Source organism: Formica exsecta, unplaced genomic scaffold (genome assembly GCF_003651465.1).
Source record: "Formica exsecta isolate Colony F162 unplaced genomic scaffold, ASM365146v1 scaffold314, whole genome shotgun sequence".
Classification (NCBI taxonomy): Eukaryota; Metazoa; Arthropoda; class Insecta; order Hymenoptera; family Formicidae; genus Formica; species Formica exsecta.
This window is the reverse complement of record NW_021850397.1, coordinates 1262591-1278259: the sequence shown is the minus strand read 5'-3', so window position 1 is coordinate 1278259 and position 15669 is coordinate 1262591. Positions and strand designations below refer to the sequence as shown.

General features: G+C 33.9%; 2 protein-coding genes across 4 annotated transcripts; both read left to right on the top strand.

The window, feature by feature from the left end:
• Positions 1-1649: 1649 nt before the first annotated feature.
• LOC115237920 (cell division cycle protein 16 homolog) lies at positions 1650-5302 on the top strand. Its single transcript, XM_029811298.1, has 10 exons — positions 1650-2270; positions 2344-2496; positions 2613-2777; positions 2913-3072; positions 3144-3396; positions 3470-3549; positions 3621-3710; positions 3872-4181; positions 4314-4669; positions 4780-5302. The coding sequence occupies exons 1-10, from the start codon at positions 2166-2168 to the stop codon at positions 5064-5066; spliced, it is 1959 nt and encodes a 652-aa protein (XP_029667158.1). The 5' UTR covers positions 1650-2165; the 3' UTR covers positions 5067-5302.
• A 341-nt stretch (positions 5303-5643) lies between these two features.
• Positions 5644-14765, top strand: LOC115237919 (cytoplasmic polyadenylation element-binding protein 1). 3 transcript variants are annotated; one of them, XM_029811296.1, is made up of 12 exons: positions 5644-6130; positions 8048-8378; positions 8663-8811; positions 10489-10754; positions 11128-11245; positions 11345-11666; positions 12065-12294; positions 12364-12456; positions 12538-12703; positions 12880-13007; positions 13103-13183; positions 13295-14765. In XM_029811296.1, the coding sequence occupies exons 1-12, from the start codon at positions 6110-6112 to the stop codon at positions 13433-13435; spliced, it is 2046 nt and encodes a 681-aa protein (XP_029667156.1). In that variant the 5' UTR covers positions 5644-6109; the 3' UTR covers positions 13436-14765. The 3 variants fall into 3 exon arrangements, with proteins under 3 accessions (XP_029667156.1, XP_029667155.1, XP_029667157.1); XM_029811295.1 differs by having other exon boundaries at positions 11116-11245; XM_029811297.1 differs by lacking the exon at positions 5644-6130 and adding an exon at positions 7377-7501 and having other exon boundaries at positions 11116-11245.
• Positions 14766-15669: the final 904 nt, after the last annotated feature.

The window sequence follows — 15669 nt, the reverse complement described above, 5'->3', positions numbered from 1 at the left end:
TATATATATATATATATGTTCCTCTTACCCTTAGATTACCTATGAAGGGCATGTTATCGATATTAATTATCGTTTACTGCGTTATTACGTTTATGTATTTTATCTATTGCATTATCTCCTTTTCTATTGTCTAGCTATTTATTGTATTGATTGGCTTGTCGACGGTCCATCTGATGTATATCACAAAATCTATCGCTCTTAACAGTGGCACTCTATATTTAGCGATCCTTTTTTTGTACTGCGAAAAAATAAATATTTAATTTGGCGATTTAGATTGTCTCGATTAAGTTCGAATGTAAAGTGCGATTTTTTAGTTACTTTCTGTAGTGTGCCTTTTTTGCATCATATACATCATAATGTTTAATAGTGAATTAGGCACCCGTCAATAAAAGTCATCGAAGCGGGTACCATAGTTTTCCGTAAGACTCGTGGAGAGAATAATTAATTATGGAGATATTAACGAGTATATAATTGTACCGAATAATAGGTAAACACATTCGAGTGTATCACACTATATATGTGATGAGCTTTGAAACTGAGAATAGATAATTTAAAATTATCGACTCAACAGTATTATAAGAATCAAACTTTTTTTTTTTTTTTGTTAAATCGATTTTGCTAATCGACAACTGTCGGATAGTTTGGGCATTTACCGTTCATCTTTTTTAATTTTTGAATACATAATGAATGAAAATGATGTTCGAACAAACGCATCGACATTATGATAATATAAACACATGATGAAATCTAAATTAAAATTTAGGAAAAGGAATATTATAGAAAACAGAGATCATGTATACGCGCGTTACACGTATGTAAAAGATGGACACAAAATGGATTGTAACTGGCAAACTCTTTTTCTTTCAATAAGTTTTTTAAATTGCGAGCAACTTTTTTACGTGCGAATTTATGTTATCGTTGTTATGTTGTGCAATTAATTTCGATTATTTTGCACTCGCTATATATTTGTAGATCTTGAGGATTTCGTCACCGATGTTACACATCTCTATATCAAGGTATATCAACGGACAGAATTGAATATTGAGCGTTGTAGCCCATTTTTGTATAATTAATGCGAGATTGTGTGTGAGACAAGTGATGCACAAAGCGAAAAAAGCTACAATAGAAGAAATAACTAATGTTTTGTGTGTATATTTGATGCATCTCAAACCCGTGTCATAATAATAATTAAGACTCTCATAATGATGAAAAAATTGTTAAAATATTACGAAAATGGAAAAAGTCAAGCAAAGAGAAAGAGAGAGAAAAAGAACAAAAGAAAAAATGTATATAGAAATGATGATATGACTTTAAATTACTATATCGCACATGATTGTATCTAATTAATAATTATTTAATATATTGCAAATATAAATGGTACAAAACTTTGGCGTTTTATTTGGAATTATATTTCTAGTTTAATAAAAATATTAAATGTGTAAATATTATACTCATAATTATTTTAGATAGAAAAGTTGATCCAAGGTCTTCATTTTTTTGTTTTTATAATATAAAATAGTTCATATAATATAAAATATTAAATTCTATAATGAAATAATTTAATTAATTGCGCGGTTTTTAATTATAAAGTGTATCAAGAAGAGTTATTTAATTATTTGGTATGTCATTCATGCTACCTCGATCTCGATCATTGATCGATTATAAGTGCAGTCGCAACGCGCATGCGTGTAATCGAGATAATCAGCTGTTCAAAATAATCAACCTACTCGTTTTGCTGGCGCTTTTTATCTACTTTATATTCTTCTTCTTTCTCCGAAATTTATATTATTTTAAAAAATAGAGAAAGTAGAAGAGAGTGCAGTTAAAACCATAGAGTTTTTGCCCGTCACTGTAAAACTTATCAGAATAGATCAGCTGTTCTCTTAGTTACATTTTAATCACTCTTGAAAAAATTATTGTACGCATTTCAAATAGAGCAAATGCGAGAAAGTGCTATTAGAACGAACAAAATCTATTTGAAAAGAAATTTAAGATTCCTGTGAATCTTTTTCTCCCATTAGAAATCTAGTTATCTAATTATCGGACAAGTGTGTACATCAGTTCTAACCTGGTTCTCTTGTATATACTAGATAACTTTTTCGAGTTGAAAGCACTCTATAAAAAAAAAACACTTCACTTACATCTAAACTTAGAATTAATTAAACATGTCACACCGTGATAACGATAACGATAGCATGCATAACTTGTTAGAGGAGAAGAGCATTGATCTGGAAAATTGTAGAAAACTAGTCAGATCGTACATCGATTTGGTAAGCTTTGTTAAAATAAAATTGCAAATCTCTACGATTAAGCATATATTTAATTTGTCATGTTTACTTTCAGCATCTGTACAGTGCCGCCTTGTTCTGGGCTGACAAAGTGGTATCACTGAGTAATGAGGACCCAAAAGATATATGTACTCTGGCACAATGTATGTATCTCATGAAACAATACCATCGTGCTGCGCATCTCATAAAGAGATATGGATTAGAGAAGGTAATTTTAATAATTGTTAATTTCTTAGATGAATGTACATGACAGTTACAATTTTCCTTTACAAGAAACATCTTTATAATTTATTGAATTAAACAATGATATCTCTGTTGTTATAGACTGATGTAATGTGTCACTACTTAACTGTGAGGTGTTTACTAGAAGCGAAGGAATATAATGATGCTCTTCAAGTTATCAATGAATCTGAAATATGCACTAATATAACGCAAACAGGTATTACATTTGCGGATCGTATGGACATTTTTCAGGATGCCCCAAAAAATGTAAGTATATTTATACATCTATGTACATAATATATTTGCAAAATAATAGTATAATAACATTACAATAATATTATTTATAGTTATTCGCTATATATTAATATTTAAGATGATTATGCATGTAATCTTTTCTTGTAGGTTCAGAGCTCGATATTATATGTAAAAGGAAGAGTTTATGAAGCCATGGATAACAGAGCAGTAGCAACAGAGTGCTATAAACAAGCTCTACAATGTGATGTTTATTCGTACGAAGCGTTTGAAGCTTTGGTGCAAAATCAAATGCTTTCAGCCTCCGAAGGTATATATTATATTGACTATGTTGAATATATTATATTTTTAAATAATTTAATGTAATGAATGCTAATTTAGAGCGAGAACTCTTGGAATCCTTACCGTTTGCTGAACAATGCATGAAAGGTGAAGCGGAACTTCTACGACTGTTGTATGATAGTAAATTAAAAAAATATCAAGAGCCAAATACAAAGCAATCGTTAATTACATGCAATGTAATGGGAATTTGCGTCACTGACAGATTAGCAGACAATTTAGATATGCAAGTTGCAAAGGCTGAAAGATTATATTATAACTGTGATTATCATCAATGTTTCTCGCTTACGGAGAAGTAAGTAACACAATTCCTATGAAATATTTTCGTATTCCATAACAAAACATAACTTGATACTTTTAATGTTCAGAATTTTGAAAAAGGATCCATATCACAACTCGTGTCTTCCAGTACACATTGCTTGCTTAGTTGAGCTTAAAAAGACTAATGGTAAGTTTATATTGTTGTAATAAAAAAACATGTCAACATTTAAATTTGTTAACGAGATATTTCTTTTTTAGCTTTATTTTATCTGGCACACAGATTGGTTGATTTATATCCGGAAATGGCTTTGGCATGGTTTGCAGTCGGATGTTATTATTATACCATAGGTAACTAATTACTATTTAATAATTATTTTTTAAATATAATTAAATATCACTAAATATGAAAAGTACTGAAATAAAAAAATTTTAAGAATTTTAAATGATATAAATATTTGCGAATAAGAAAGAAAAATTAGAAATTTTTTAATAACATTGTTATATTCAAGGCAAAAGCGATCAAGCAAGAAGATATTTAGCGAAGGCTACAGCACTAGATAGATTATTTGGTCCTGCTTGGTTGGCATATGGACATTCCTTTGCAGTAGAAAATGAACACGATCAAGCAATGGCTGCATATTTTAAAGCATCACAACTAATGAAAGGTTGTCATCTTCCCCTTTTGTATATCGGATTAGAGTGCGGTTTGACCAACAATTTAAAACTGGCTGACAAGTTCTTTCTACAAGCTCAAGGAATAGCACCAAATGATCCATTTGTGATACATGAAATGGGTGTTATATGCTTTTACAATTTAGAGTAAGTATTACTTTTGTTCTTTTGATATTCAATATCGTTGCGTCATCATTTATATTCGAAAAACTAAGATATTAAGTGTACCTTTTCAATTTATCCATGTAAATTATCTAAAATTATTCTTGTTAAACACAGTTACAAAAATGCTGAACGATTATTTAAGGAAGCCATGAAAAGCATTCAGGGCGATGTAAGAAATGTGATTTTGCCCAGTAAATGGGAAGCATTACTGAATAACTTGGGGCACACTTGTAGAAAAATGAAAAAATATGTCGAAGCATTAGAATATCATCAACAAGCGTTAGTCTTGGATCCATTAAACCCATCGACTTACTCATCGATCGGTTTTATTCACGCGTTAATGGGTAACATCCAGGAAGCAGTGGATGCTTTTCATAGAGCGCTCGGTCTCAGAAGGGACGACACATTTACCGCAACCATGTTGGGTTACGTAATGGAACAATTGATTGATGAGGCACCACCATATCCTGGTATGTAGTACAATTCAGTCGTTATTGCAATGATCGATTCAATTTTTACATCGCATTCCTAAGCTCGTGAAATAAAACCGTGGAATTTGTTTACGAACGAAATTTTTCAGATGCGCCTACGGAAATACCGAAATACAAATCTGAAGACAGTGAAAGCAGATTGGAAAATTCCAGTAATGTAGGCAATAATTCAAGCAGTCAAGATATCGATAAATTAAGGGTGATTCTGTTCTCTAATAGTTGGGGAGAAAATTCCGGTAAAACGGGAAAGATCCGGGAAGATGGTACGTCCGGCAAAATAGAACGGCAAACGCGAGACGTCGTTAATTATTCGACCGGCGATAGCTCCGAAGTCGAAATGTTAGATTCATCGACTGCGCATATAGAATATAATTAAATCTGTCAATGCATAAAGCAAATAGTTTTGCTTAAAGCATATTTATTCTCCGCAGTATGTAATACTCGGCGTATTAAAATAATGGTGTAAATAGTGTATATACATTTTTTATATACTCTAGTTTTGATACATCTTATAAAATTATATGTGAATTTTTTTTGTGGCAAGATACATTTTACTTTGTTGATATTGTATCAAACATGTGTTAGCTTGAAAAATAAAGGATACAAAGACAATTCTAATAGTTAATTTCAGATTTAAGGAATCTGTCGCTGTGAAAAATAAAATTGAATATCTCTTTTCTTTAGGATCCACGTCCACCTTTATTTAAGCTTTTCGGAAAAAGTCTTGTTTTTTTAAGCTCTTTTGCTTTTTTAAATTTTACGTTTTTACATGATAGAATATAAGAAAATAAAAAGATAATAAAAAAATATTATATATATAAAATAAAGATGTTCACGATACGTTCAAAGATTCCGGATCGTCGCGGTCTTTGATGGAGCGTGCGTGTGAGGGAAAAGAGAGAGGGAGGGTGAGAGAGAAAGAAAGAAAATGCGAGCAGAGAAATCTTTAGTTCATTCGCGGGGTGGTATAGCACGCGGAAGAATGGGCGTTTCACCGTTGTACCATCGTCAATAAAATCGCAAAGGATCGAGAGACGATTTTCGCAAGGAAAGGTCGAGAAAAGACAGCGCGTCGAATGCGTTTCGCGCGACGTGTTAAAATCTCCCACCGCGACCGGGCGGATCCTTTATCCCGAGGAATCATCATCCCTCGCCCTCGCCACCGGCCGCCGCTGTTTATCATCGTCATTCGCACGTAACTTCTCGGGAGACGCGCAACACATGAAGCTTATCGCACGTTGTTATTAGTGGCGGACGACAGTCGAGTTGAGTCGGCGGCTCTTACTCGCTCGTGCTCGTGTCTCTGGAGGCCGTGCGAGAGCGAGCAGTGTGTATCGTCAGCTGAATCTACATCGCTTACATCGCCCAGAACTCGCTTCCTCCTCGCGACAGGACCGTCGACGAATTCTTTCTACGGACATGCCCACGCTAATGCAATCGGTAAGTCTCATCATCCGTCCGCGAGATTAAGACCCGATTATTCGGGATTAATGTCGGCTTCGGATTCGCGTTCAACGTATTAAAATTCAAGGAGAGAGACGCCTAATATATACAATTTTAATCATATTTATTATGATATTATGCCGCATATTTTATATCGCTCTACAAGTGCTGATATATAGATGGAGAATTGAACAAAGTCACGACATTTCAAGGATGTTGGAAGCCAAACCGATCGCGGTTCCGTGATTTCAATTGCCACTTTTATCTCCGATGATCCTGGTGATTGCCATCTTTTCTTTATTCTTCTGCTTGAAATGCTCGTTTATTAATTCGACGCTCTATATGGACGACATAGATAGGTGTATAGCGAAGGAATGTCCTGCGCCGAGAGCGAATGTAAATAAACACGGCGGCATACATATCGGAGCTGTAATACATATATACGTAGGCGCGAGAAAATTTTATTCCCTCGGCGCGAATATATCAATATATCTTCGAGATATCTTTATTCGAATACGTTTGCGATACGCAGACGGGATCGATGCATTCGTGCGCGATTGCCAAAAATTCTTGGGTCAATCGATTTGTACGAGGGGTGAGTCAATTGCGGAATTTGATAACGTACATGTGTTCTGGTTTTATGATATCTTGAACGCGCGAAATTCCGATAAAATGTATTTCCGAGTTTATTGTAATAAATTTCCAAGCAATACAATTTTATCCGTTGTTATTATTATTATGTATGTTTATTTTCATCATCGCCTTTATAATTAAATGATCTATTTCCACATTTTTTTTTATTTAGAAAACTCACAAATATATATATAATCTTCCGTTTTAAAATACTAACAAGACCTTTTATCATCGCTTTTATTAATCATATCATCATTATTACCAGATTGATTACGATAATCTCGAGATACTCGATCATTTCGATGGAAAAGAATAGAAATCATTTCAGGAGACGAAAAGGACTCGAGCTATTATCTATACTACGTCATCGGTGACGTAGTAAACACAATGATAGAATTATCACGTGTACAAGTAATTCGACGGGGTTCGCCAAAAGCCAAAATTCTTGGAAAAGCCGTGGAATGTGTATTTCTCGATATTCCCCTTTCCCTTCATTCCCCTAAAGAATGTTTTTTCCCCCTTTTTTTTTTGCAAATTCCATAAACGCGCCACGACCGGCAGCGTGGCGTCCTTCAGGAGGCGCGCTGTTTTCGTTCCTCGAGCGCGCCGCGCAGTCGGTCGGCGTCGTTCGTACCGAGAACGTGACACGTCGCGCGCCAATTGTTCGATTTCTTCAAGTAAAACGGGCCGCTCTTTCGTTATCACGACCACGAGGTGCGGAATAAGCGATATCGGGTGAGAAATACCGTAAAGAATATATATATTACATTTCGTATCGCGAGTTTATCTCGAATCGAGTCGAACACAATAATTTTCGCGAGTTTTAAACGATCTCGAAAAAAATCAGCGAAGGGATTTGAAAATCTGTGATTTTAATTAAAAATTTACATTGAACTACGCGTAAGATATATAGGAGTGTTTTTTTTTTTTTTTTTTTTTTTTTTCTGTGAAGATAATGTATATATTCGTATTTATATATACCCCAAATCAGATTCTGACGAAACCACTTTCTCTCGAAGTCAATTCTTCATTTGCATATTTAACGTCTTTACAGCTTTTGCTAATTAAATAAAAGTAGTTCAACGTCTTTCGATCTCTTTTTTCGATCGTTTAAAATTCAACGATTGTCGGTATCCGAATCAAGATTTTTTTTAGGACAGTTGAAAAGATTGATTGATATCTCGACGTTAGAGAAATTGCTTGAAAAATTTCGCGTTTGTAAAATATTATCCGTATACTCGATTCACTTCTGCGACTGATAAGTAAATGTCGATTTTGCAGGCGGACATTTCACTGAGCGACGAGAGCGACGAAACGGACGTCGAATTTGATCGAGAACCATTATCGATGCATCATCAGGATCCGTTGCACCATCAGGATGCGACGACACAGAACCGGGAGCGTAGTAAGCTGCTACTGCGGAAACTGAGCCAGACCCGCGAGCGGGAGCGTGGTAAGGAACGCGACCAAGAGCGCGAGAGATTGCATCAGTTGCAATCGATCAACAATTTATTGATCGATCTACCAACGCCGCCATCGCCTACGCATCTTCCGAATTACTCGCAGGATGCTTCTTCCTCTTTCCAATCCGACAAGAATGTCAGCATTGACGGTGAGACGAAACATTTTTTTCCCGCTTTCTCTTTTGCATATTGTTTACTTGTGTAAAAAATTATGCGAATTAAATAAATGAAAGGTGATGATAAAGTTGTCTCCTAAAATTCTTTTAAAAACTGGGAATTGCATCAAAGATTTTGATTCTATGGGTATCACTTAACTTTTTTACTTTGTTTGCGAAAAGATTAAAGTTTCTTCTGGATATTTATTAGATTATTTATTATGCCAAATTTTTACTCCGCGAATGAGTGTATTAATTTGTCTTTTTTTAATACATAGGCGGCAGCGCAATCTCGGATATGTTCGGACTTGGTTTGCCCCGAGGATCGCTAATGGGAAATCAACTGACGGTTGGTTCTCCGAGTTATCGTAATTATCAATTTGGCAATTACGATCAAACCCAGGGATCTTCACAACAACAACACGAGGTACGGATATCTATCCATAGAGATTTATTCCAATGAAAATTTAAGATTCTAAATAATATTGTCGAGAAGAGAAAGTTTATTAAAAGAATGAGAAAGTTTTTATTCATTGTGACGGATTTGAATAATATATAAATGCATAGCAAATTATATATGAGAAAGATATTTAATGCGGCTTTCGTTACAACTGGATAGAAGCAATAGAGAGTAGGTGGATCAGTAGGAGTCAATATTCGATTGGCGCATCGTGATAAAGCTTATATTTATTATCGAAATGCAAAATATTATATATAAATGGAAATCATATTTTACGTCAAGATAACATAATCTGTTAATTGATAAATAAGAGAACGCAATTTGATTATACCGACAAATTACAAAGTGTAATTAAATAGGAATTTTATCATAATATGTTTATTTTTAATTCAAAAATATTATTTTTTTATTTTATTATTTTACACTTTATATATTTTGCATTGTTATAATATTTTTGAGAATTTATTATTAATATTTTACGAAATTATTAATATTTTACGAATTTATTATTAATATTTTACGAAAAAATTATACTATGTTGCTATTACTTGCGAGGCATTGTTCACTATAATATAAGAACACATTTGACTCGACGACGATTTGATAAAAAAACGCGTTTGCAGTAATAACTTCAGCGAACTACAAATTTTACGTACAGAATGGCAATAAAAATGATAAATGTAACATAAAGCATATTGTGCTGCAGGAATTTCTTCGACGGTGCAATAACTCGAACAATGATTATCCCATTGGAATAACTCCAACTACCTTATTTTCTTACTCATGTTTTCCGATTCTAATATTTAACTTTATCGATGTTCATCATATCGTATTATATATTTTACATGCATATATATATGCATACATATTTTACATCTCAGAATTATTGCACTTTCCTAGCGATATCTTTTTCGTGGCAAATTTCGAATCACAATCTTTTATTAATAAAAATTCAATTTATCATTTGTGTTTCTTTGATTATTAATTATATACATAAAATATTTAAATATACAAATATTTGAATATTCAAATATCGCAAAACAAAATTTATAACGAATTTTCAATAAATTTGGCTCAAGATATAAATATAATGATCCGGATATAAAATGAATATCACGCGCTGGGATAGTTTCGATGACCGAGAATCCGTTGGTTCACGCGAGCCAAACGGCTCTATTAAAGGGAACGCCTTTTTCTGTTTAAATCGAGTCGGCGCAAAGTCGCTGCCATTTCAAGACACCGTGTCCTCTCACATATCGCATAATACTTCGTTTCAATTTGGACATATTCCAAGTACTTTGAAACGTATGTGTGCAAAGCGAATTCCACACTTCTTTCTACTATCTCGCAAATTTCGAGATATGTTGCTTAACTAGAGCACGAAACCGTATTATATCCAAGTTCAATTTTCGATGCTACAGATACAGTTGAAATTATTTTGACATTTATATGTATCGAGATCTTTGAACTCACCGAGATATGCTATCGATGATTTTATGTTGTAATAATGTTAATGATTGTGAGAGGAACGATTTATTTACTTTATGGTGTACGAGAGAGACGTGTGTACGCGCAGGATAAATTAAGATTTTGGCGGCTTTTGGTAATATGTGTAATTACTGTATTAATTATGTATGCTTACAGTGCCATCGCAATCATGGCATTTGCTCGAATTCCTCTGGCATGGATATTCCGAGCTCGCCGAATTCGGTGGCCACTCCCGGCAGCCCGAGCACACCCGGCAGCTTCACATCGGATCTTTACAGCTATTCGTCCACTGCCAGTAATAGTACAAACACGCCGTCTTCACCAACTAGCCGACCATCATTTCAATATCCCGGCTCTTCGTCATCGCCCATTGATTCGTCATGCTATGGCCGTCCTATACGAGGTTGCTCTACTCCGTACAGGTAAGAAAAAAATCAAAAGATGAAAATAGCGAGAATGAAACACCATAAGAGTGTGTATTTCAAAAATATAAAATGCATGCAATATAAAATAATTGATCAAATTTATTTCAAATACAAGAAGCAATAACTTTTTTTCTCATAAATATTTAAATTAATATTAAATTTTGATATTTACTAATTTTAAATCACATATAATTGTGTGCATATATTAATTCCATTCTATCAATTAATGAATTATATATTAATCAAATAAACAATATATATTTTGTGACTATGTGTACATATACGAAATATTGCTGAGAATGATTATTGAATTCCTAATATTTCGTATATTCCACAAATGATAATTTATTGACGCCAGTGATTGCGGCAGCCCAACATTAGAATTCTCTCATTTTCTGGGATGTAACGGCTCGCGTTCCAACTCACCGGCAGATTCAGAGACAAGCGGTATCGGTAGCGCGGATGGTTCTTTATCCGACATAATAATGGTGAGAGAGTATTCCTTCCGCAAAAATTCTTTTATTACCTAAGATGCATTTCTGCATCATTTTCGTAAAATATCGCTAATTCGAAATTCTTGTTTGTAGAATTGTTTATCATTGAATTCCTCGTCGAATTCTTGCTTCCCAGCCTTGGACTCCATAATGTCGAAGACGAACACGTGCCCCAATAATAGAACGGCATTCGAGCGTATGGCTGTAAAAAAATATTTGTCATCGTTACAACAGAATCCAACGAGCTCGCATTATTACCAGCATCATCATGGAATGGGGCAAAATCGTAGCAATTTTCTCAATTCTCTCTTAAATCACGAAAAAAATTGTTGTACCGGTCTTGGAAGCGCCGCGCGTAGATTGGTTCAACCAGTGTCGCTTGATCGAGTAGCGAGATCCCATCGAAGTGCTGCTGGTAGTGATATATTTTATCTACTTACGCTGTACACAAAAAATTATTGCAATTATTTTGTTATTATTATTTGTACATGAATGTATGATATAACAAATTACCTAAATTAATCATACGAAATTTCTATACAAATTTGCATAATAGAATCTATGTTTTGCATAATAGAAAATTTTGTAACTTTAAGTATATCTTAACAAAACTTTTAAATATATATAATTGTTTAGATATATTGAATATTAAATTACATTTATATTAAAATACATTTTTTTGAATGATATGTTAAATTTTTTTTTTGCGGAATTTTGACTATATCAGTAAAAAAAAGATTCACTAGCCTAGATGTAGATGCGAATTTTGTGGAAGATTCTGTAAACACTTATCAATTTATTTATATATCTCAGCACATTGTTATCCCACGTGCACTTGGAGCGGCTTTTTGCCACAAAGTACTGAGGAACCAGTCGCTTATTCGCCTAAAGTATTTCTGGGAGGTGTACCATGGGATGTTACGGAAGCCATTCTAATTTCGACATTCAAACAATTCGGACCGGTTCGCGTTGAGTGGCCGACGAAGGCACCGTCCGCTCAACCGAAAGGATACGCGTATATTATATTCGAATCAGAGAAACAGGTACGTGGCTATCAACATTCGATTACTGATCTCGGATAATACAAAGATTTATGTATATATATCTTTCAGGTCAGAGCAATGTTGTCCTGCTGCACCCACGATATTACCAATGGAAAAAGATGGTATTATAAAATTATATCCAAGCGTTCAAAGCCAAAAGATGTACGTTAATTGTTTATATACATATTTTTTTTTCAAAAATATATTGTTAAATTAAATTCTTATCACTATATTCCATTTTAGGTACAAGTGATTCCATGGATCCTCGAGAATAGCAACTATGTCAAATCTTCGTCGCAAAGACTCGATGCGCATAAAACGGTGTTCGTTGGTGCGCTGCACGGAATGCTAACGGCCGCAGGATTAGCAAAAGTCATGGATGATCTTTTTCATGGGGTCATTTATGCGGGTGTGTAATTGTCATCATTTATCTTGATTAAATATTACTTTTTAAATTTTACATATACTTGGCGTCGCGACGCTACCGCGTCGCTTGATACACACTTTGTGTGTATTTCGTTTATTTATGCACGCAATTATTTTAAATAATACTACGTCAAAAACTAATAAAGTTTACTATCATAGGTATCGATACGGACAAGCATAAATATCCGATAGGCTCCGGTCGTGTTACATTCAGTACGAAACAATCGTACTTTAAAGCGATCACAGCTTCATTCATAGAAATTAAGACTGACAAATTTACGAAAAAGGTACGTCTAATTCTACAACTACATATAATAAAGAGACTGTATTTAGCTTATATATGTGTAAAAAGTAAAATATGTGTTTATATTTGCTCCCACAGGTACAAGTGGACCCGTACATCGAAGAATCGATATGCTCCGGATGCGTTGTACAACAGGGACATTACTTCTGTCGCGATGTGGTATGTGAAAACAATTTAATTTTGTTAATTATTTTCTTATAATTCAAATCCTTTTGTGTATATATATATATGGTATATATTTATTCAAATTATGCCTGCATCTATGTTTAGGCATGTTTCCGGTACTTTTGCCGCAGCTGCTGGCAGTGGCAACATTCTGTGGACTCGATGTCACATCATACACCCTTGACGAGGAACTCAAAGACTAATCAAGTGATAGGGTTGAATCCAAATTTCGGAATGAACAACTAACGTACGCCCTCGTATATCAAATACGACGATGATTTGAAGGAAACGACAAAATCTTGTACACACGCGGACACAGTTCAGTACATTTGCTTTATGTTCGCTTTGCGTTCGTCGTCTTCCTCTCCTTTTTGTTCCTTTTTGACTTTTTCGGTTAACCGACGTTGCGCCGCCTGATCTAGAACATTGGGGTAACAGGGTGCAGACTTAGTTTTTATCGCGGAGCCACGGACAGCTAGGACTAGTCCAATGATACGGGGACATGCGCCGATTCACACCGCTGATTGAGCTTGCGGACGCGCAACGATTGGTTTATTATCGTTACCGTGCGTGCGAAAGGACAAGATAAATATTGAAAAATCGTGTTTGTAAAAAAAAGTTCCTATTGTGAACGCAGTTTTTACTACGTTCGAGCGCCAACGATGTACTTTTATTTAGTATGTTCACTTAGAGAGACAGGTTCTCTTATCGATTTTTTTACCGCGAAATAATACTATCATGCCGAGTACAGTAGGTGCTAGATTATAGCCATATGCATTAGAAAAACGTATATATACACGTACATACGTGTATACACATACACATAGCGTATACACATTTTTTGTTAAAGTGTGAGAGTCGAATTCTGGCTTTCGCAGTGACAATAATTTTTTACGCGAGACGATAGAGCTCCTTTATGGTAATTTGAGCTGTGCTCAATAAAAACACGTAGAATTCTCAGGAAATCTATAATAGTATCGTCATCATGCGTTTATCATATTAAAGTATTACGCTTAATTTAATACGAACTGTTACGATAATGCTAGAAGGATTATTCTAAAGTGGCGAAACTAATTATCCAGTAATTATTTGTCATTATTACATTGCGCGCGTGATATATATTCGATATTAATATGATGTAACGGGAGACTTTTCAAATGTATATTATATAACTCGCTGATCATTTTTCCATTACAATACTTGTCAATGACGTTAAACATTGTTAATTTTACGTTAGATTACAATGTATCTCTATATTCGATTGCGGCAGTAAACGTGTATTGCGATTACTGACACGTAATCGACTGAATTTTTGTAGTATTAGCCGGAGCGAGCGGCTGTCACAGATATTTCGCTCATATGGACTGTTTAACGGTTGACGAAATGGAGAAGTACATGGTCTACGATTCTGGCGCGGATTGTAGGGAATTGATTTGTTTTTATTTTTTTTTATTTTTTTTTCTTACTATGTATAATTATGTTGCAGCTCTCTTCTTTGAATACAGTTCATCCTTTATTCGCGTTTCTCCCGTTTTGATACAATTTTGTTGAATTAAAAGCCATATTTTTGCAGATACCTGATGCCTGTTTTTATTTTTTTTTCTCTTCTGCCGTAATAATTGCCAATAATTGTTTCAGCCTTGTCGATGGTGAATATCATCGAGATAACGTATTGACGCAACATTCTTTTAGATTTGCAAGAATGGACATGTTTTCATCAATCATATTTTATAACCAATTATCAATAGCTTATCAAGCATTGTTTCAGGCTTGTCGGTGGTAAATATTATAAAGAGAGTATATTGATACAGAATTTCTTAGATTAGCATATTCTTATCGATATATTTTATAATAAAATATAATTGTATTAATTATATATATTTTAATCAAACTTATGCTAATTAATTCAAAGAGAAATTAACATAAGTAAAAATATTTTATTCTTTGTTTTAATCTTTTTATACCAAACAGAAGAGAATGTATTGATTGCAAGGCCGAAACAGTTTAGACAATCTTTTACACACATTTCACGTTTTTACGCATTAATTCGTTTATCTTTGTGTTAAAAGTATTATAGAACAATGTTTAGTTATTTCATGTTTGAGTTTTAACATTATGCGCTTGTTATATTTTAGCGGTGAATAATGATAACGTTAGATTATTAAGAAGAAAGTAAAATCTCAATAGAAATAAGGTTGATATACTATATATTCGGCCGCGCGCAATTTACCTTGCAGCAAATATGAAAATGTATGAAAATCTATCACTAAAAGTCTAAGACTGTCCATCTAAGTGATAACAAAGAATTTTTGCCACAATATATATATATATATATAATTATATATACTCCGTTAAATATATCACATGTATATGGTTCACAGACATGTGGAACAATAACGTGGTTGCTACATATATAAGCAATTATTTTAAAAAAGTGCTTTAAAATATATACTGTCAAAAATATTATATATATATATATA

Excerpts from the sequence above, each read along its gene's own strand:
- LOC115237920 (XM_029811298.1), top strand. The coding sequence starts at position 2,166 with ATGTCACACCGTGATAACGATAACGATAGCATGCATAACTTGTTAGAG. Across the intron at positions 3,397-3,469 it reads TGTTTCTCGCTTACGGAGAA|AATTTTGAAAAAGGATCCAT; the intron begins GTAAGTAACACA and ends TTTAATGTTCAG. Across the intron at positions 3,711-3,871 it reads ATGTTATTATTATACCATAG|GCAAAAGCGATCAAGCAAGA; the intron begins GTAACTAATTAC and ends GTTATATTCAAG.
- LOC115237919 (XM_029811295.1), top strand. The coding sequence starts at position 6,110 with ATGCCCACGCTAATGCAATCG. Across the intron at positions 11,246-11,344 it reads CTTTATCCGACATAATAATG|AATTGTTTATCATTGAATTC; the intron begins GTGAGAGAGTAT and ends TCTTGTTTGTAG. Across the intron at positions 13,008-13,102 it reads CTGACAAATTTACGAAAAAG|GTACAAGTGGACCCGTACAT; the intron begins GTACGTCTAATT and ends TTGCTCCCACAG.